This window comes from Lemur catta, chromosome 13, assembly GCF_020740605.2.
Source record: "Lemur catta isolate mLemCat1 chromosome 13, mLemCat1.pri, whole genome shotgun sequence".
In the NCBI taxonomy this organism is placed as follows: Eukaryota; Metazoa; Chordata; class Mammalia; order Primates; family Lemuridae; genus Lemur; species Lemur catta.
In genome coordinates this window covers 33,198,037-33,222,169 of record NC_059140.1, presented here as the reverse complement: position 1 = coordinate 33,222,169, position 24,133 = coordinate 33,198,037, and the positions used below count along the sequence as shown (strand labels likewise).

At 35.3% G+C, this 24,133-nt stretch overlaps 1 protein-coding gene across 1 annotated transcript; it reads right to left on the bottom strand.

Annotated features, from left to right (window-relative positions):
- Window positions 1-2,312: 2,312 nt before the first annotated feature.
- On the bottom strand, window positions 2,313-7,565 carry SLITRK1 (SLIT and NTRK like family member 1). Its single transcript, XM_045566742.1, has 2 exons — window positions 7,096-7,565; window positions 2,313-6,645 (listed from the first exon to the last, which is right to left on the bottom strand). The coding sequence occupies exon 2, from the start codon at window positions 6,590-6,592 to the stop codon at window positions 4,502-4,504; it is 2,091 nt and encodes a 696-aa protein (XP_045422698.1). The 5' UTR covers window positions 6,593-6,645; window positions 7,096-7,565; the 3' UTR covers window positions 2,313-4,501.
- Between the last annotated feature and the right edge of the window lie 16,568 nt (window positions 7,566-24,133).

The window sequence follows — 24,133 nt, the reverse complement described above, 5'->3', positions numbered from 1 at the left end:
AAAATTTTGATAAATCACAACAGAGTCGATATTGATTCATATTTCAGTATTTCTCTGTAACATATGCTTTCATGGAACCATTTAATAGCATTTCTTTTTAACACCAAGAAGAAAGCCCTGTATGCCCTGTATATTATTTTTATAAGAATATTTTGGCAAGACTACAGATGAAAAAATGTATCAGGGGATTACATGAAACTTATTTAACTCAGCCTTCTCCATGGTTCAGGGCCACATTATAGTAACTCTCATAACTTAAAAATCTTGAGCATGCATGTACTGTATCTGTTGCTATCATACAGAGTTCCTCTTTTAAAAATGAAATAATATATAGCATTTTAAATTGATTCAAATGAGAAAAAATGAACCAAAACTTAATATATGTTAAAATTAAATCTTTAGCACATTTTATATTTCCATTTTTCTTCAAATAAATATACAAATAAAAATAGTATTTATAAATTAGCTAACAGAAATGCTGAATTAGAAAACACTATTTTTAATACTATACTAGTACATTATAAACACAGCCTCAATGTTCACCCTTCCAAATTCATCCACCTCTCTGTATATTTGTAATAACATTTACAAGAAACCTGAAAAAGCTAAATTAACAAACTGCCCTAGGAATCACCAATATAACACTAACATTTGTTAAAATTGCTGACAATTCTAATTGTATCTAGTATAAATACTGTTAAGAAAAAGAATCTTGTTATGTTAACTTTAGATCAGCTATTTCAGTTTCCTCTTGTGTAAGCATGTATAAATGGTTAAACAATAAATTTCTATGGTAACAACTTAAATTCTAGTATATTCTTAGTTACAACAGCAGCCACAAAAGTTACTACTTTCTTTAAAGCAATGTAACTAAACAAGATATCTCTGTTTCCTCCTTTTCCATTGGGTACAATTAAGATATCTTCTACTTTGGTGAACTAAAGAATGATTTAACTAGAAACAATATATCTCAACTAACACACATAATGTTATATGAGCATTTTATGTAAAGACAAAATGAAGATGCTAAGTACGTTTAAGTGACAATTGCATAATGTGATCATACGTAGAATGTATCCTACAAACTAAACTAATATATATGTGTATAAAACTAATCCATATTAAACATATATATAATTGTAACAGATATTTTATCAAAATGAATAAAATACTGCCAGTCTAAATAAATGTTCTGATATAAAAAATCATTAGATATCTTTTATACATGGATGTTTAAACATATATTATTATTTATTAAATTATTGATACACCAAAAATTGTTAGAATCAATATATAAATAATTTAGATTTAATATTTGAGTGTCTACAATACATAAACTTATATAATACATTCATCTTTTTTCTTATATGTTTTGTCTTCTCATATACTACTCTTGGAGAACACACTGAAGTTATCTCCACTGAATGAAGGGCAAGTTTCTTTTGTTGCAAGAAATACTGGAAATATAAAGGGCCACCAATACATACTTAGCCAAGAAGATGCAATATGGGTCCCCGTATTTGTTATGATATTTTTACAACCGTGTTTTTTTTTTAAGATTGCCTTCTTAAGAGGTTGGTCAGATAAGTGTATATAACTAATTCACTCAAAGAATAAGGTTTTGGACTACTAAGAAGATTGGATTTAAATCCCACTCCACTATTTACCATGTATGAACTGAGTTATTGCTCACTCTTCTTAGAGTAAGTTGAGGAAAGCCTTAATTCTCATCTGTATAATGGGAATAGTGGTACCTTACTAAAGTACCCTGTAGTTGTGAAGCTTAAATGAAATAATTATATAAACCACTCAGCACATGCCTGGCACACAATGACCACTCAAAACCCTTGGCTTCCATACTGCAATTTCTTTAATTAGGATGAAGAAAAGTTCTTGCTCCTGTGTACACTTTCTATGAGAACTTCTTCTAGCTTTCTGACCTAGACTAGCCATGTATCAGTTTCAAAATTACCATCAAGCCTCACTAGATACCTTTCATTAAATGTCACCTTTCACCAGAGGTGTTTCTACATCTTTCATTTTTTTTCTTTTCCTTCTTAAAGTCATAATATTGTTGAATATATAACTCTTCTTCTCTTCCAATTTTTTCATCACAAATAAATCTGTCGGTTGCTTACCAGGAACCCAGTTGTACTTTGCATAAAAAGAATGAAGCCTTCATATGAAAAATTAATATATAAAAAACATAATATTTGTCTGAGGATAGTAGGTTATAATTTTACTGTCATGAAATGCAGTCCACAAACGAAAGAATCAGGAGAGAAAATGATGAATGGCCTTAGGAATAGTCATGGTTTGTAATAAAGATTTTATTAAAAAAGTGTTAAAATAAATAATACATATTCCAGAATATCACTGTTCTGGGAAATTACTTTCCTTTAGAATATGAGTTCTAGAAGGCAAATCTACTTACAACTGCTCTGGGGGCTTTCATTAGCTGATTTATAATCCTATACTTAAAAAAAAAAATCTGTGGTCTGCAGTCTTTTGATACTTCTCAAGAGAGGATATGTGGTGGAATGCAGACCCCATCAATAAGTGTGGTTTTGTTGGCTTTTTGTAGCCAAACTGTTGATAAAATAGACTTGTTTAGAAATCCCAGAGGAATGTGATTGAGGCCAGAGTTACACTGGTTCATAAAATTCAAACAGTTCAATGCTTTTCTTGTTAATTACTGGGCCACAACCAGAAGCCCTGATGATGGGAGAGAAACACTTCTTTAGGATAATGATTGATTTCCATAAAGATGAGTGCTTTAACAAATTTCAATATGCAGTTGCTGGGGCGGGGAAGGTGGGTGGGCACTAATTAGTTTTACCGTTTTCAGCAGATGTTGAATTCAAAATGCCAGCAGCATCTCAAATGCCAGTCATTAGGGCTGTGTTTCATGGTGGAGTGCTGACCAATGAAATCTCCACTCTGTTTAATGAGACCGATCTAGGAAGAGTCAATTAAATCAAATCTCTCCTAACATCCTTAATATATCTGCAGTGTGGGCAGCACCAACAAAAGCAGCAGCGAGGGATTTCTAGTATTAATAAAGGAATTCACTGCCGCATTACAAAAGGGGGAGGAGAAGGGAGGGGAGTGTGTTGGGGGAAGACCTTACTTTATGGGCAGGGAAAAGCTGGTAAAGTCTGAGCAGGGGGGAAGGGAGGAGGAGCTACCGAAAGGTTAAAATGCTAAGTAAGGCGATTAGAGAAATAGCCTTAATGTAGCTCAAGAAGGAATCCACCCCCAATCTTTCCCCTCCCCTTTCCCTTCCACCGCAAATCCAATTTACCAGTTGCAAATATGAAGCTGGAAAAATGTAAGGACCCAGAGTTGAAAACATTTTCACTTTAATACTGAAAAAATATGCCATTATAAAATCCTCAAATAGAATTAGTAAGTTTCACGTGCTTCCTCGGTTCTTTTTTCCTACTTTATAAGTAAGATTTATACCAGCACAGAATTGCTACCATAGGATCGCAGCCTAAGCACTAGAGTGACATTAATTGGTCATGCTTAACTGCCTCAAAATATTTTTTTTAAATAATTACATTGATACTATAATAGAAATCATGGGTACTTATTTTACATTCAGATGGAAGGCATTATTGGATATGTATAGAAAAATATTCCCCCTCAAAAAATAAAATAAAACATCACCATCAAAATAAAAGAATCCAAAACAACCCCTAAAAACTTCCCTCAACAAAATACATTGTTAACTCATAAAATGGACTGATGACTAGCCATGCAAACGTCTTAAATAAAACCTTTACATTTTTTTTTCACAGTAAACGTATGCTCTGAACTGCCTACCGATCACAAATAATGGTGAAATGGCACTTTCTGATTATACTGTATTTTGTTTATAGAAAGTTTGATACGATGGGACTTATCAGGTAAGAGGGTGGGTGCTGTGAATGAGATGCCATCTCCAGTCGCGGGGGCGGGCAGAGTCCCTGGAGCGCGTGGTTTCCATGCGAGCCATGCAGCACTTTTTTTTTTGTCAGAAGTCAAAGTTATTTATTTACAATACATTCATGCCTTCGTGCAACTGCCCATCCCTGCATAGCAAACAGGGAGCCATCACGGGGCTAATCCACAGGGGAAAAATAGATATCTATCTCTCTATATAGATGTAGATATATGTATATATGTATAGGACCGCGGCATCCATCCCCCCAGGCCCCTCCGCGGAGGGGGAGAGCACTGTCAATTCTTTCAGCATTTCCATGCTGGGCTTTCCGTCAAAAGAGACTCCAAGCACAGAGCGAGCTGGCTGCGCTCTCCAGCTCGCCACAGTCTGCTCTTTGTTTCCAGAAGGGAGCTAAGGGGTCAGACCCTCTCAGTTGAGCGAGTTCATAGTTATTTATTTACATATGCCCATCAGGGCTTGTGGGACGCCGGATGTGGGTCAAAGCTCCTCCAACCCCTGGGGGAGGATGTATCTGTCGCCTTCCCTCTCCCCTCCCCTAACGAGGTAGGGGTCTTAGTCTGAGAGCGAGTGAGAGCCACAGTCATACACCCTGTGGGCCCCATCTGCGTTGTAAGGCCCATTGTGCCAGTAGGAAGAGTCACAGACTGTCTGTAGGGAATTGATTTCGGACGCGGAGGAGTTGGCATCCCTTCTCTTGGACCGCTTTCGGTTCCTCAGGATAAACACGAGCATGCCCACCACGGTGAAGGCGGAGGTGACAAACACCAGCAGCAGTCCCGGGACCAACACGGAGATGGACACCCTGCTGGTGTCTAGGTAGGAGTTGGAGTGCGTCCCGGTCTCCGCCAACCCAGTGCTGTTTTTACTGTGCGAAGTTAACGTGGGCGAGATCCTAGCGTACAGCTGGGGGCAGATCTCGTCATTGGAGAGGAGCATGAAATCCTTTCTAAAGAAGTTCACTGGCGTCTCGCACTTGAGGTCGCTCATCAGCACTTCGGAACCCAGGCGTTCTGCCCATTGCTTGAAAGGCACAATGGTGCAGGAGCACTCCCAGGGGTTTCCGTGCAGGTCTATCTGGATGATGGACGTTAACTGGTCCAGCACCCCTGCCACCGGGAGGTACATGAAGTAATTGTTGTGCAGGCTGAGCTTAGAGAGCGAGACCCCAGCAAACACGTCCACCGGCAGGGACCTCAGCAAGTTGTTGTTGAGAATGAGAATCCTCAGTTTGGGCATGGCATTGAAAGTGCCGGGGAGGATGAGCTGGATCGCGTTGTACTCCACGTTCAGGTACTCCAGGTTCTGGAGCCCCGCGAATTTCTCCCGAGACAGCGTGTCCAGGTAATTGCTATCCATGTACAGCCACCTGAGGTCCAAAAGGGTCTTGAAAGTGTTGTTCTCCATGGTGGCGATGTTATTGTTGCCCAGATCCAACAGAATGAGGTTCTTGTAATCCACAAAGTGCGATTTTCGGATGCTATGGATCTTGTTATCTCGAAGGAAAAGCTCCTGCACGTTGGGGAGCTTGGGCTTCAAATCAGCCAAGCTGCTCACGTTCCGGTTGTTGCAGTTCATCTTTAAACCCGACCCCGGGATGTGGTCGCAGCTGCAGCCCCCAGGGCAGGGCAAACTGTTGGCTGGGGCTTTGTTTCTGGCGCTACCCGTCGCTATCGCCACCGTGGGTCTGACTTTGATCTGCCAGTTGCCTGGTATCTTTGTACCTCCGTTTGGAGCAGACCCTGGGGTGGCATGATCCTCTTGCCCATTTGTCTTGAACGGAGTTGGCAGGGGGCCAGGAGCGAAAGTCTCTTCTTGGGCAGGCGGCGCCGGGAGACTAGAATCCACTCGATTTTTCAAAGGACACAAGTCCTGTTCAGTGGTTTCATTGAGGTCTTTACCCTGCAGTCTGGTGGGGGCTTCACAGACCACTCGGCCGATCAGGGCATTCTTGGGAATGTTTTCGAGCCATTCTTTCAGGGAGAGCAGATCACAGGTGCAGTCCCAAGGGTTATCCTCTAGCAGGATCTCAGCAATACCAGGGATTTGCTCCAAGACCTCTTCATAGGGCAGCGTTTTCAGCCTGTTTCCCCGTAGGTCGAGGTGGGTGATGGGCACATACTGGAACACGTTGGCAGGTAGGGTGCTGATGAGATTGTCATTTAAAATGAGTACCTCCAGCTTGTTCAAGTCTTGGAAAGCCCCTGGGTCTATATCGCGTAATAAATTAAAATCAGCCTGGAGGTATTCCAGATCGTCCAGCCCCAGAAAAGTCTGCTTTCGAAAAGACTTGATCTTGTTGTTGTTGATGTGCAGCCTTTTCACCAGCTGCAGCCCCAGAAAAGCCCCCGGCACGATTTCATGCAAGCCATTGTTTTCCATGTGCAAACTAACCGCATTATAAAAGTTAGCGAACTCATTAGGGAAAAGTCGAGTGAGGGAATTGCCATGCAGAAATAAATGGTAAAACTGGGAAGTCGGGGCGGTGAAACGCTGCAGACTTGTAAAGCCCTTTTTTTCACAGTCTACGTGTAGGTCCCCTTCTATCTCATTGCAGGAACAGATCTTCTCTTTGCAAACGTCCCCTGTAACGTTTCCAGCGGCAAAACAAAGAGACGTCTCCAGCAACAGAATCCAAAGCAGCATTTTTAAAGCGAACAATTCATCCCCGATCTCATCACAAAGTAACAGCGACCATCCTGCTCGCCACAGACACAATTCAAGTTCATTTAGTGCTCCAATGTCCGAACCCAGGGAAGGAGAAGAAAAGGGATTGGGGGGGTGGGGATGGAGTCCTTCCTCCCTAACCCCCCCGCACTGCAATAGCCCAGACGCCAGTCAATAATTATATCCACAAACTATCCAGGCACGTAGTGCAAGGCAAGCAAAAAGGAAAAAAAAAAAAAAAAGTAGAGAGGAAAAAAAAAAAAAAACACTCCCCCTCAACCCTTTAAATATAACCAAAAAGAAGTTAAATATATACATACAAATTAAAAGTACACCCTTACAGAAGCTCGTCTACTGGTCCTCACTAATCAGAAAGGAAACAATGCTAGTAATTAGAAGCAAGTGCATGTTAGAGAAACAAGCAGAGGGTTTGCAGCGTAGTACAGGCGCACCGCCTGTGCATGGCTGTGCGGCGGACTGACCTTGCCTCTCTGATACAAAGCAGGGTTTCCGGCGGCTTCTGTCGTGGAGGCGGCTGGTGGAGTTCTCGCTGCGGCTGCAGGTTGCCCACAAGTCCCCCGGAGGTGCTGTCCAGTCCCCCCGGTGCTGAAATCACGCCCGACCGAAGGACTCACGCTGCCCAGCCAATGGCGCTGGAAAATTTCCGCAATCGCTGCGTTTTGTGGCTGTCCATCCTTTTGCTTTCCTCCCTTTCGGTCCTCTTCAGCCCTTTTTTTTTTTTCTGGGTTCCCGTTCTCGCTTACTAGCTCTTCTTTTCCTGTTCTCCTTCTCTTTCTTTTGCTCTTTCGGAATTGCGTGGAGGGGGGCGGAGGGCGGGGGGCGAGTTGTCGGAGGGAGGAAGAGAGCGCGAGAATGGGGGGGAGGGGGGCGGAGAAGAGAGTTGCTAAGAAGCTCTGCTCGTTCCAGCCTGGTGCACTCCGAAAGATCTGACACCCTCTGCTGATCTGCAGTAGCAAAAATCCATCTGGTGAGGGAATGCTGAAGGAAAAAAAAAAAAAAAAAAAATCAATCCATGTACAGGGCAAGCGTTAAAAATGTGGGCATTAAAGCCTGTCGATCTACATAGACGTGTATTTGAAATGGATTATTTAATTCTTTTTGCGTTCTGCAAACTTTACCCTTTCATTTCCTTGAAGACCTCACAGCCCCCCAGTGTTCGGAAAGGAGTGCTTTTAAAACATTTATTTTCCAATGGCTTGAATAAAATTAGTGTCAGGGTGTCAAGCGAACAGCAATTTGAGGTAATTATACTGCACGCCATTTTCATCGGTGCTTTTAAATGTATTTCTTCCTTCTTTGCGGCACAGTGTTTTATGCTATTTGATTTCTCTGGAACCTTTTTTATTTTTTTGGCATGTTGAAAGTGGCTATTTGGAACATATATATTACATAATATCATAATTAGCTATGATTTTTTGCTGCAGGGTATATAATTTAGGCATATACTTTTTAAAACTTACAGAATTGTAGTCAATTTGCTCATTTGAGTGTTCGATTCTCTGATGGCATTTCTTGAATGTTATTTAAGTCTGCAGGGTGAAAACACAATGCATGCTTAAGTCTTTGATTCCAGACCCAAAAGCTTTCACTGAGAACCGGAAAAGGAGGGAGGGGGCAGGGAAAAAAATCCCAAGATGATTTGTGAGTGTTCTTAAAAACCCACTGGCAAGCAAGTGCGCCCCCCCACACACACACACATTCACACACTCCTCACAAAGTTTCCGCATCAGTTCGGACTAATTTAAAACGTGTGCAAGTAAATAACCAGTTGCATTCTGAGCGGAGGAGATAGAAATCTCTGGTCCCTAAAGCTCTGTGCGAATACTGTGTGCAGGTAGCGAGCAGCTCCTCTTCCAGCAGACGCTGGTTGGTTCACTGGTGCTGGGGAAGCACAAAGCTCAGGCTTTTTTCCAGCGACGGAATCATCATGTTCCTCAAACTTGGAGCTTATAAAAATAAAGTAATATAAGCTTCTTGGACGAGAAAAAAACGTGCAAATTTTGCTTCTCGGAAGTCTGTGTTTCTGACTTTTCTTATCAGCAAACGTTCCATCAAAACATTCCCCCAAAATTGTGGATGACTGTAGTATTTGGAATTTATATATTTATACATATATATATTTAATTACTATTAAGTCCTTTCTTCAGCTGAAACAGAGGAGATATGTTTACATCACTTTCTTTTCTAATTAGGTCTTTTGTAATTTGTACAGCTGTTACAAGCCTACCAATATTTCTGTAAAAGAGCAAACATTCAAGGAAGTGTGCATTTTGAGAAGGCTGAGGAGTAAAAATTTGGGGGAAGTACTGGGGTGGAGGAAATCCCCAAAGGTAGGGAAGGTATAGAGGTGTTTAAAATATATTTTTTTCTCAGTCCAAAGGTAATTCCTAGGTGGGTGGGGAGAATTTTATATCTACGTATAATGTTTTTATATAATTAAATATTGTGTTGTAGTCCTCCTCTGGTGAAATTCAGTGGAGAGGGGGTGGGAATGAATGCTCAGGTCAGAGTGTGTGTGTGTGTGTGTGTGTGTGAGAGAGAGAGAGAGAGAGAGAGAGACAGAGAGACAGAGAGACAGAGAGACAAAGAGAGAGAGAGAGCTTTTTTAGACCTCTTATTACCCTTCCGAAATAATTCTGTTCTTATATAATTTGACCCCTTACCACATGCAGAGAGAGAAAAAAGAGCGTAATCAATTCGAAACCATTTTACTAAAAAAATGCTATGCAGTTGAGAACTACAGATGTGAAGAAGGATTTAAACAGAAGGAAGGAATATTTCTGCTTCTTTGTAAATATGACTCAGGTCTGAAACATCTTGGCCCCAGAAACCACCCCAAGAAAAGAAGACAGACAGCTTTATGGTGTCTGTGATTGATAGGGGCAGGCAAGGCTCTGAAGGAAAGACTGAAAAATACTGGCTCTTTAGAAAAAATATATTGATGGTAATCACCTAAAATAACACTTTTAGCTTTGATTATCTATATGTTTGTTCAGCTTACTGAATAATACCATCATGAGACTCTCCTAAAGAACATATTTAAGTTAATTTAAATGAACTTAGGTAACCTGCAATTGTTATTCAGATTTCATCCTCCTCCCCACCCATTAAACTCTACATCTTTCTGTCTTTCTTTCCTGATTTCTTCTTAAAGCACCAGTCACAATAGAAAATTTACCGTCAAGATTTTCCTATTCAGATGTTATAAAAGTTTTCTAATTATATCCTATTCAAATAGTTTATTATTATTCCACCATAAGGAAAAAAATGTGGTAGTGCCCCAATGAACATCTAAACCTGAGACTAAAATATTAAAACTATAACACCTACATGAAGGTATCCACGACAAAATTGCAAACAAAGAATAGACACACACACACACGTAGAGTTCTACTGAAAATGGACCATCAATAATGACCTACCACAATTCTGAAAATATTTATTTTCATAATGAATGTCTTTTAGGGACACGAATCAGTCTAGAAAACCACACCTACAACTCCAAAGACAAATTATTCAAGTATAACAGGAAATTTCTTCATGCGAAATAAAAACATACGGATACTTATATGTGCTCGAAACATTTCTAATGCCTCAGGGAAACATTTCTTAGGTATGAATTTCTCTTAAAAGGGTTCTACTCTATCTATTTGAGCTCAAGTGAACTTCTTCAATTGTTTTGCCTCTCATAACAGATGATAAAGGACACCCCAGATGATGACGAGAATTGATAATATTTGCTCAGCGCTATAGTTTCATTTCCTGGATGTGGCCAGAAGGATTTCAATTTTGTCATTAAAGGTTCATACATTCCTATTCTTCTTCAAGTAAGTTCTTCTCTCAGACAACAAAAGTTAGATATATACATCACAAAAATTATTCAAATTATTGAAAAAATATCAGTTAATTATTCATTTTTTTCCAAATGGAATGAAATTTCCAGATGTTTCTATATGTGCACTACATTTTTAAAATGAAAGAGTAGAATTTATAACAAACATGCATTAATTTTTATTCTTCAGTTTAGTCACTCTTTATAATATTCAAGTCTACTGTTTTAATTTTTAATTTTAAAAGTAATACATTTTTATTTAATGAATACAAAATTATATATGGGAAGTCCATCTTTATTCCTCCCTCATTCACATTATTTTTTATTCCAGAGGTAAATGTGATAACTGATTGGTGAGCACTAAATTTGACATTATTGTCCTATTTTATAGATGTAGAAACTGAGACTGAGGAATATTGAATAGCATACCAAGATTAAATGGTATCAGTTGACATTGTCAAGGTAATAAAACTACAGTCTTATGAGGTAGGCCTTTACTCTCACTACTAAGTTTCTATTTGTTCTTAATATGCAATATGATTTATTATCAGGTAAGCTCTCTGTGGATCCGTTTTCTTACTAGAAAATTATGACTTTGCAGTTTGTGATTTTTTTTGATCCCTTCAAGTTCTTTTTTCTCTGAATCCAAAACTCTTTTAAAAATAATTTCAGAAAAGGCCTGATGTTTTTTGCCTTCCTTAGACTTTTCACATTTGGACTCATGATAATTGTTACTATATTTGCCTATTCACTAGGGTTGGAACCCAAGAATTAATATAATAACCTGAGATGAATCTACTACCATTCTGACCTACATTTCACAAGATAAAGAGGTCATTGGAATTTTTTTCCTTCTTGTGATAACAATTATAAACTAAGAAACAGGAACTTAGATTAAAGGTACCTGTAAACTATTAATAATATGCTTAGAATGTAATATTCCTCCTAATTTTTTATATTGTCTTTTTGTAGATTGTAAATAGTATTCTAGGAATGGGGTGCTAAGATAATGATCACATTACATGACTTCTTAAGGCAAAGCCAATAAAATATTTAAATATTTTTTATAATAAATTGCTTCTTAAAACTTTCCTACTTTCATTTATCATCAAAAAAATAGCAGTCTCAGTAGAATACATCAAAATATATTTACATTTTTACTTTTTAACTTAAAATATCACTGTCTTATGTTTATATCACTTTAAATTTTATATTGCTTTGTGTCGTAGGTTTGGCTATCTTAGAGCAGAACAATTGAGTTTCTCATACAGTTTCGTTTGTCTAATAAATCTCATATGAATCACTATTCAGGACTTATTGGAATGTACATTGATTAAAATATTATTTCATGTGTTCAAACATTCTAATTTATTCCTCTTATTTATTCAATATAAATCAGGCAACCAATGTTTGACCTGGTAAAGGAGCTATTTTTGGCTATATACTATACTAGTAGTATATGAGATGAACATATATTTTTTGGTATTGTTTATTACACTAATTGATGTCAAAGTATATAGTTGTGAGCACTTATTCTACTTTTTCCAATATGCTCCACAAAATCTTACAGATAACCACTTAGAGGAAAAAAAAGTTGTTTTTTGTGTTTCCTAAGAAGTATGTGTTATATTTTTAAGATAAAGAAATACATATTACAGGATTTAGAAACACAGAAAATAGATTTCAGAAAACACAGAAAATAACAAAAAATAAAATTGAAATGCATAGAGATTGCTATTATGAAAATACACATAGACTTTTTCATATGCTTTTTGCACTTACATCTATTTTTGTACAATTTCAAAGTTATTAGACACATTACTTTGTATGAGATAAAATAATTCAATAAATCTAATTTCACATTGTTGGATATTTTGATCTTTTTTAAATTTTTGCTTTCATAAATGCAGCAGAGCAACCTTAAACATAAATCATTGTGAATATATTCATTTTCTTATTATAGATTCCTAGAATTAGACTTGTGTATTAGTCTATTTTCTATTGCTTAAAATAGAATACCTGAAACTGGGTAGTTTATAAAGAAAAGGAATTTATTACTGTTGTGTAGGCTGAGAGGTCCAAGGCCGAGGAGGTACATCTAGTGAAAACATATTTCTTGGTGGGGGCTCTCTGAAGTGTCCCAAAATTGCACAGGGTATCACATTTAGAGGGGGCTGAGTGTGCCAGCTCAAGTCTCTCTTCTTCTTATAAGGCCATCAGTCCCATTCCCATGATAACCTGTTAATTCTTTAACCTATTAATTCATTAATCCACAAATGGATTAATCAATTCATGAGGGCAGAGCTTTCATTACCCATTTGCCTTTTAAATGACCCACCTATCAATAGTGCCACATTAGGGATTAAATTTTAACATAAGTTTTGGAAAGGACAAGTATTCAACCTGTACCAAATTGCTAGATCAAAGGGTAGGAAAAAATATTAATACTTTTGATATAAATTGACAAATTGCTTTTCCAAAATTTTTGTCAGTTGATACTCCACCAGCAGTAAATGAGATTTGCCTTTTCCCTAAACCCCTGCCAACACTATTATTATTTAAAATATTTTCTACTCAGTTCAGTACTTTTACAGTGAAGCCAAGGCTGACCCATTTACTTGAGCAAACTCAATTCAATTTCTAATTATTAACTGAGTACACTGTTTATCTTCCTGATTCCTCTTTAACTTTTAAGACATACTTTGGTTCAAAATCACTTCTGTGAATCCTTTCCAGAGAAATCTACCTATGCATCTCACTTCATTTCACCTTAATATATTCAGAAGAAAAACTAGTAAATTTGAGTTCTTTTTTAAAAAAAAATCACTTGGTTGAAGGATTGATTCCTCAAAAAACTGTAACATTCTTAAAGACAGGAATCAAATCCTTTATCCTTTAATATCTAACAGCAAGCAGAGTACTGGGTACAAAATATTGTGTGACATATACGCTGCAACTGTGAAAGGCAGTATGTGAATAAGTGATAAATTAATTGGTAGAGATCACAAGGGTTAGAAAACATAGAAACATAATTAATTCACAAACTAGGGATCTGGAAAAGTGATACAATCTATGTATTATTTAGGTAAACTTTAGGTTTCTTAAGTTCTATGCATAATGTGGACTTAATATATATTTTATCCTATATTATCATGCATATATCTATCATTTATTTTCTAGAAGATGAGTTCCTAATGTACATTTTGTATATCCCAAAGAGTTACAAAAGTACAATACACCTAGTCAACAACTAATAATATATGATGATGCTAATGATTGGAATGTGTTCCTGCTTTTGCAAGAGAAAGTGGTGAGGTTAACTCTAGGTTATTGATTGGACTTTTAAAATGTATGAAAATAAAAATATTATTTGTTATTCTTTTAATCTTTTCAGAGCTGTGGCAAAATCTTAAAGAAGCTAATTTGTCTCCCTTCCTTCTTTTTCATTCATTAAAATTTCTTCTCCATTTATAGGTCTCTCCCAATCTCACTAGTTATATTATCATAGTTGTTATATGCATTACTACATCTTAGTTGGTACTTATTTCAAGCCAAAATTTGACCATATCTCTTTGAGAGTGTTCCTATTATATAGAAATAATCAATGCTTCATTTAAAAATGTATTATTTCCATATTCTGGTTCATGATTTTCCAGAAAAGGAATGTTAAAATCATTAATTTATCTATTATGAAAACACAGGCACACACATGCACACAACATACAAACAATCATACACCCCAAGGATTTTATATCATATAATGCCTAATGTATGAAAGACACCAGAATACAAAAGTCTCAGATGGACACTGGCACCATTTGCATTTTCACTCTTGATTCCTGTATATGCATTTTGATTCAGAAGAATACATCGCTAAAGATTGTATTGCAGGCCAGTTTGAGAAATGCATTCAACAGAGGCAGGAGACTTTTGAGATGGCCATTAAATCACATCATGAAGGTGGCTAGTGTCTAATTGCCTGATGAAAAAGGTACACACAATCTTTTTTACATTTCTGTACAAGCACTGTATACTAGTAATTAATTTTGATTTCAATATCAAGAAAAATGGGAATCCTATGGGCATGTTGAAGTATCCAAGGAGAAAGGATTAAATAGTATTTCATAAGTAGAAAACATGTTATTTTCTAATTAGTTGAATTAGCAGTTCTTACACTTATGATAACTATTAGGTTGTGAAAAAACATGATCACACATGCACAGTTGCCTTGAACAGTGAAAATACCATAGGATTTGGTGTCAAACTCAAGCGTATGTACTTTCATGTATACTTTTCTTATGGGGAAATATCACCCTTTCCTAATAGTAGACAATTTTTCACCTTTTAAAACTTTTTTGAAGATAAACCACATACTATCTTTAATTATGAAAATGTTAGATACTCATTTCTCCAGATTTTGTAGTGGCTCTGTCATATTTCATGACGTGGCCTGCCCAGTAGGACTTATGTGTCTGGATTTTGAAATTAGATCTATTGACACCAGGGAAGAGGAATGGAAGGATACCTCTAGTAATAGGAGGAATAACAGCAATGTGGAATGGCCTTCATAGTAGTAGGAAGTACTTCTGCTCAAGTCCATGCTGAGAGAGGAGATGTAGCAAAGAGGTTTGCCACTGGTCAGAGCATTAGTAGCACCATCCTCAGCAGATGGGGGCTGTGACAAAATTTTAGCCAAATCTGATTATAGTACTACTTTTTTTTTTCTATCCATATACCAAATTGGGTTCTCTCTGGTCTTTGTAGAGATTCTGTGAACTACCCAGTTTCCTTTAACTAAATGTCTTTTCTGACTGAATAAATCAGGAAATCTTGCTGACTTAAAATGTGAATAGGGTGACTGTGCATTCCTGCTTTTCCTGGAAAGTCCTAGTTTATGCTGTAAATATTAATAGTAAATATTAATAACATACAATTTCACTTTCAAATGTGTCCAAATTCATACAATAAATTAATCATATTGTCAACCAAACAATGAGGACATCTCTCCCTTTTATAACATGTAAATGAAGATGATATAAATAGAGAACTAGCCAGTATATTCTAGGTATATTCAAAAATAGGATAAAAACCTTCAAATTCACAGATTCTGATCATGCCTGTTTTTATAACATACTTGGACATGAATCATTCATGTTTGGCACTGTATAATTAACATATCTGCTACATCAAAGTAGGTATAACTTGGGTAGCATTCACATCTATGATAGGTACTAGAGGGCACAGCACAGTTAAGCTCTATTTGTGGTTATTGTTGTTGAAATAAGTATCTATACTTTTCACCAAGGTGAATATCCAAAAAATTAATTCACTCATTTATATTTTAAAGAGTGATTTTGGAATGACAAGAGAATGAGAGAAACCAAACAGATTTATGTATATATTCAGTGAAAAACTAGTTCTGCAAAAAGCTTTAAGAGACCTAAGGACTTATAAAAACCTCATGTAGTGCAAATAGCACAATATCTAATATTCAATGACTTTTTGTTAAACAATACACAACTCCTACTGTTAAAATTTGCACATAGTCTGAGAGTTTATATTTTATACTCCCCATCAGAATGTAAGATGACCCAAACTAACTTACACAGGAAACTTATTAAAATTAAGTTTTATCTTAGACTGACTTTTAGATTTGGGAATTATTATGCTCAGAACAATTAGTAATTAAACATCTCTCCCATCACAGGATTTATCTTGGAAGCTAAACTCACAATTCAAGAGATAATTCTACATGGAACACTCAGAAAGAAAGAATTGATAACTAATGTACCCACATGAACCACTTCTCACATGGAAATTCTAACCATCCTCCAAATTCCACCAATCCTTTTTCTAATGCGAGCTTATTAAAGATATTTATACAAAAACATAGGTAACTAGGGTTAATTTTGAGACAAAGATGGTTCAGTGTTTCAGAATATTGTGAATAGGTAGCAGAACACAAATTCATATTCAGTAATCTTATTTGAAAACCTAGAGTGCCACTTTGAGGATGGCACTGAGAAATAAGGCTTTCTGGCCTGGAGACAAGTTCAGCTTAACTTTAGCACTGTTGATTCATGTATCCAATCATGATATCTTCCAGGAGCATCCTCTGAGGTAAAGTGATGTTGGCACCTCAGGTCATATGGTTTGCGTAGTTCCCTTGAGATCATTTTTGTTATCATTTCTTATTTTACTTGTATCCCTGCAGCTAGGCTAGCTAGCTACACTCCTATTCCTTTCCAGACAATTATCTATATCATAGACTTTTGTTTCTTTGAAAATACAGCATAGTATGTGGGTTTATTTTAAAAATACAACAAGTACTCAATTCTCAACCATTTCAAGTTGAAGTTCATATCAAAATCACAGTGGGGTATCATTTTCCTAGAATATTTGGCATTGCCCAAAGTTTTTGTTTTTGTTTTTGTTTCCAAAAGCTACCATGAAGCCTAAGGTATTACCTCATATCTAAAATCTGACTTCAATAAGTAAATATACAAATATATGTATACACACACATATATTATGTGTACTGGTATATGTGTGTGTATTTTCTGAATATGGTTTTCTCTTTCAAGTTGTTTCCCATTAGTATGATTTTTAGAAAAGTGACCAAATCTTCTTTAGCTGCATTTGTTTTTCAAAAAAAACTGGAATAAAAACTTATTTTAGAGGAAATAAGATTCTGTAACATAATAATGGATGATTTCTATTATTTTCAATGTCTATAAAACATTCTCTGTCTGCCTCAATTTTTCCACTTATCCTTCCTATTTCCAATATGGCATAACTTGAAATTCTCACCTTAAAAAACTCCATTGACTGGCATAGAAAATATGTCAGCATATATATTTCAAATATAATGAAAACTTTTGTGTAATACTTTATAAAGAAAATTCAGTAGTAAAATCACTGTTAAAAAGAATTGTGTGAAACAGATAACTAGATCTGCATTCTAAAACTTACATAATATTAATAACTTACAGGTTTTCCTAAACAAAAAGTTTTTGGTATAATAGGTTTTAATTAAAGAAGACAAATTTAGCAAAATCTTATTATATAGCAAATTTCTAAAATGACTTTGGGGTTATTGTACACATGCATTGATTTTTTCATATCATTATAATTGACCTCACATTATTTGAATCTAGCTGATTTGGGTTTAATTGGCTATTTGTAATATTTATGGTTTTTACTTCCTTGAATTGTTTATTAGCATACAAACTGAATAAAAATAAATGTTATTGAAGAATATGGCTACTAAAAATCTCAAATACTGTCACTTTGATTTTAAAATCAAGTATTAAACAATACATTAGGAAAAATTAAGGAAAAAACAGGTCAAATGTGCTGCCTTATGCCCATAATCCCAACACTTTGGGACACCAAAGCAGGAGGATCACTTGAGCCCAAGAGTTCAAAACCAGCCTGGGCAACATAGTGAGATCCTGTCTCTACAAAAAAAAAAAAAAAATCAACTGGGAGTGGTGGTACATGTCTGTAGCCCCAGCTACTCAGGAGGCTGAGGCAGGAGAATTGTGTGAGCCAGAAGTTCAAGGCTGCAGTGATCTATGATTATGCCACTGCACTCCACCCTGGGTAACAAAGAAAGAATCTGTCTGAAAAAAAAAAAAAAAAAGAAAGCAAAAGAAGAAATACATAATAAATGTTTTTGACACTTTAATTCTCCTCATGTTTATTTGAGGGAATGTATTATTTTAACATATGCTTCTTTGATTTCTTGTTACTGTTAATAATTGGAATTTAAAAATATTTTATTAATAAATCCTACATGTTCTATTCCTTCTGAAATTGGAAATAAGTATATTAATTAAAATATAAAACAAAAAATCCATAATTTTCTCATAATTTTCATCATTTATGTACTTTTTCTAAAGTAATCTAAAAATAAGTAGTGGTAACAAAAAATTTAAAAATTTTAAAACATTGTTTTCAATTTTCTTCTACTGAAACATCATTAGAAAACTATTTAGATGATTATTTATTGCTGAAACAGTATTGCTATTTGATTTGCAAATTTACCAATTCAGCCAAGTTTTGCATTTTACTGGATCAGTTAATTCTAACTGAACCAAATGTAGAGTGTCAAATCTTAAAGGAATGGGTTTTATACCATTGTTTCTCAACCATTTTTTTCTCATTTCCACCCCTTGATCCTAGAAGCCTTTTTAGCACTTTCCCCCAAACCCCTCACCATGAAACTTTCATACCAGAGATCTAATAACTTTTATACTAGAGATATAATGTATATCTGCTTATGTACTGTGGCACTTTAGAGGGCCACAAATCATTGTAATATATAAAATTTCACTAATCATAACAAATTATTTCCCTGTACGGGTGATATAACCTCTATTCAGAATATATGGTCTATTATCACAGATTTTATCACCAGTTTGGTCATGTATTTACAATTGATGGTATTGTTGAAGGAAGACTTGTTGAAATAGTCACTACCAAGCATAAAATATGTCGATAGGATTAGAAGAAGGCATGATATTGTATCTGAAGATGGTCTTGAAAAATCAAAATCAAATGTCATCTCTCAGTGGGATGTCTCAAAAGGAAATCAACCAGATGCAAAATCTTGTTTCCATAAATTATAGTTCAGTCCAAAGGACTTAAACATCTGCAAAAAATGTCAATCGAAAGACGTTGATAGGTTTAGAATGTGTTGCTTAATGAAAAAAAAGTTGAAGTAGCTTTCACAATCTATGTTAAAAAGAGATCCCCCTGCCCCATTTTAGGCTTATTATAACTAGCAACAGTATACATATCTGGCAAAAAGTTTGCTGTACTGCAGTCTTTCTGTATCCTTCCTTAAAGCCTCTGTAAACATGCAGCTTAATGAAAGTCTTCTTAGGGGAAGACTGAGCATTACTGGTTAAATAAAGATAGAAGCTTGTAAATGAGTTTGACAGCCCCAAATATAATAGAAAACTATTGCCCAGCAAAAGGTTTTATGTGACCATTTGTTAATAGCATGGTTTGGAGGAAAATTGATTGAAAGTATGTATAATTATTTATATTTGTTCATCAATTGGAGATAATTTTATATCTATCCAATATCTAACAAAAATTGATTGTTAAAATCTGAATTAGTAGTGGAAAATACATATTTGCAAGAGCAGTATTGTTTGAAAAATACTTAAAATGTTTTCCTAGGATAAGATAAATATAACATATTATATGGCTTGCTTCCACCTGATAATTTAAAGACGAACTAGCTCTGCATGAATAGCATTGTGTTTATAGCAGCACAATTCACAATTGCAAAGATGTGGAAACAGCCCAATTGTCCATCAATACATGAGAGGATAAGTAAAATGTGGTATATGTATACCATGGAGGTCTACTCAGCCTCAAAAATAGTGGTGATCTAGCACCTCTTGTATTATCCTGGGTAGAACTGGAGGCCATTCTACTAAGTGAAGTATCACAAGAATGGAAAAACAAGCACCACATGTACTCATCATCAAATTGGTACTAATTATCAACACTTAAACTCACATAAGGAAGTAACATTCATTGGGCATCCGGCAGATGGGAAGGTGGATGATGGGATGGGTATATTCATACCTAATGGGTGTGGTGCACCCTGTCTGGGGGATGGGCACATTTGTAGCTCTGATTTGGGCAGTGCTAAGGCAATATATGTAACTTAAACATTTGTACCTCCATAATATTCTGAAATTAAAAAAAAAAGGCAAAAAAAAAGTTATGTGGACCCTGACTAGCCAATGAATGATCTGTACACTAATAATAGGGTTAAAGGATATGGGTGTACCCCTGACTCATATTTTTAACAGTATTTCTTTACTATTTGGTTTTAGGTGCTTCTGTATTATGACTAATTAAATTATGGTAAGTACAGAATGGTACATCAAACATTATAAAGCCAGTGTATTAGGGATATTTATGAAGATTATGTATTAACATGAAAATGCTCATTATGTAAAATTTTAAAGTAGAATCTGAATTGTATATTCATATTATATATGTAATAGGTTTGTACTATGTTAAAATACATATAGAAAAATTTAAGAAGACAATATAGCAAAATATAGTTGTCTTTGGGTAATAAATTTTCTTCTACTTTTCAGTACTATATTTTTTTATATTTCCTTAAATATGTAAGGATTCCTTTTATATTAAAATGAAAAAAATAAATTCAATTTTTGGGGCTAATTTAAAATAAAGAATAAATAAATGGTTCGATAAACATAATGATTATTTCCTTAGTGATAAGCTCTGATTGTTGTCTACCCAGGCTTGACTGTAACATTTGCAGATCCAGGCAACATTGCAAACAGAGACCCAGGAACAATGGACCTAAATGTTTAAAAGTTATAAATCAAGCTTACAAGCCATTAAGTTAAACATATTTGTTGATTGAATATGTATTGATTTAAGAAATTCTATTTAGTCAAAATTAAATTTAAAATTATACTTGTTAATAGAAACAAAATTAAAAAATAATGCAAAGCCAAAAAAATATATACAGGACATTTTATACCTATTCATAATTTGTGCTATTATAGGTACTCTAGGTTTATTGTACAAGCATAATTTAATCAAGGAAAACAAAGTGTGAATCTGTTGCTTTGAAATCTGAATCTTTGGGGAGGGGGAAAGCTAATTTAAAAACTTGTCTAAAAATCCAATGCAGCTCACAATTGCAAAGATGTGGAAACAACCCAAATGCCCATCAATTCACGAATGGATTAGTAAATTATAGTATTACTCAGCTGTAAGAAATAACGGTGATACGACATCTCTTTGGTTCTCCTGGAGAGAGTTGGAAGCCATTATATTAAGTGAAGTATCCCAAGAATGGAAAAACAAGCATCACATGTACTCACCAAAAAACTAGATTCCCTGATCATCACCTAAATGCACATTGGAGAATGATACCAACTGGATATCAGACTGAAGCGGGGGGTGGGGGGAGGGGATGGGTGTATGCCTACATGATGAGTGCATTGCACACCATCTGGGGAATGGTCAAGCTTGAAGGTGCTGACTCGGGGAGGTGGGGGGTGGGGGGAGGGGATAGAGGTATGACTACATGGTGAGTGCCAGGTGCACCGTCTGGGGAATGGACACGCTTGAGGCTCTCACTCAGGGGGATGGGCTGGACGTGGACAATGTATATAACCTGAGCTTTTGTACCCCCATAATAAGCTGAAATAAAAAAAAAAATCCAATGCAGTATGTTATTAAATCAGATTTAATTCATTTAATATAAAATGTTTTGCAAATTTATATAAATAATATTTAAATTAAAAGGAAAATGTAAAATATTAGAATGATTCTAATTAATTTTCATACAAATTATATGACAGCAATAATAAATGGATTTTAATCATAACTACATTCATAAATCTGAAGTTACATGTTGCAATTATTATACCATATATTTTATTTAGATTATATAGGTACCTATTAAACTTTATTGCAAAGAAATGTTTAGTAAGGATATGCAATTTTTAAGTTCTAATATACCTTAAATTTAAAAATCAAAGATTATTAGATATTAACATACTTAAAGAATAAAAATTTTATTGTATTACCTTTCTTCTCCTGGCAATACATTTTCAACTTTTATTTTTATTCTAAAATTGACACTAGGATGTTTACTGAATAGTTGTTTATATTTAATTTTGATGTAGATTATAAGATTAGCATCAGCCCATATTGAATAACATAATTGATTTATTATTGATTATTGATGTAGCAGGAACACATTTATCCTGGGATCCAGATTTATACTGCATTTCTACACTATTTTCCATTTCTACAGCCATATATTAGTCCATAGTTTCTGTGGAAACAGAGGGGCTATTCCTCCTCAGAAACTACTTTAATTATTTGAGGTCAACCTTGAATAATTCTTTATAATAGAATAATTTAAAAAATAGAACTGTTCTATGGATGTACTGTGAAAGTTTTTGTGCTGCCTTGACATCACGGAATTCACAGGATACCAAAGGTCTAACATTGAGTTCTCTGGCTTTTGCTAGATATGCCCTTCATCCAGCAAGAAAGGCTTACTGTCCCTTTAGATGCACTATCAGGCAGACCAGCTGCATTTCATCTCATCCTCACCCTAATATGTTTCATTTCCTTGCCAGTGTGTAAAATTACTCAAACAAGCCAATCTCATTCTCATGGGAAAACTAGGGTTCACCACATCCTCTTGTAACTACTATAAATCCTACCTCCCACAGCCCCGGCTGGTTCATTCTGTTCTGTTTTTGCAACCCTGGTGTTTCTCTATAGAACGTGTGGCATCTTCCTCCTCCAGAATGTGAGTGTACTTGATTAATAAACTGCTGTCAATTTTATCTCTCCAGTGTTAAGGGTCATTTGTTTGGCCATTTCAGAAGCGTAGAAAAGGACTTCCTCTTTCACCAGTGTGGTGAAGAGGAAGGAAATAAAAGCAATGGAAGAGTAAATAACTTTGTTTTAAAATCAATTTTCAAATTATAACCAAATAAACCACAAAGAGCACTGGGATACATAAATATTCATATCTTCCATTTTGTATAATAAAATAAAACATAAATAATAATTTAATTATGTTTGTACACATCTCTATCATGATTATCAGTAAATGGTCATTAAGTTATTTTCTTTATATATTTATAATATTTACATATTTAAAGACTCAACAATGAATATATCAAGGCTTTTCTTATTATGGTAGCAAATTTCGCTCTGATCATTGTCTCTAGATTCTTGGCATTCTATTCCATATGAGGTCATGCCACTGACTTTTCAAAGCTTTCCAGAACTAGTGTCCAATTGACATTAAGGATATAAATATTAGATTCCCAAATTTTGATTATGATGGATGCCTGTTGTTTCATACAAATAAAAATCCAATGACATAGTATAGAATCAAAGGCAGCTTCTCCAAAATTCTATTTATTATCCCAGCATAATACATCTATTCAGATTTGAGTTTTCATACATTAGCTAGATCTTCCCAGTGGATCAATTATTGAAAAAAATAATTGTTGCAGTTCAATACCCAGGAAGAGTAAACATACTTCTAATGCACTTTTTAATTTCCCATGTGTGTATATCAAATATGATAATATGGAAGAGCTTGCTATATTCCAATGTGTCATGAAAATGAAAGCTACATTGGCTGGATTTTCAACTCCTTGAAAAAGGGATTATGTCATGTTTATCTTTGTATTTCCAGCATTTGGCAGAGGGCCTGGCACAGTGCAGCTGTATAGAATTAAGCAATTAATTAATAGCATGTCTTGTTTCACAAAGGATTTGAGATAGTGTATAGGAAATATATACAATAAGATAACAAAGTATAAGTATAGTCTAAACATATTTTCAGGGAGAACACAAATTGGAAAAGGCCATCAGGATCCAACCTGCAGACCACGAAGTGCTCAGAGACATTTTAATTTGGTTACATACTTGCCCCTTAGTATTATAGTACTTGAAGCAAAATGGAAAATAACACTTTTGCTAGTTTTTAAGGGCATTCTTATATATAAGGTATATTCCACATTTCTACCCATAGAATGATGAATTCATGGAATCATTGTGATGTGTTCTTTTTTTCCTCACTCTTCCAATAGTGAGGATAGCATAAATTCTTTATTTTAAAA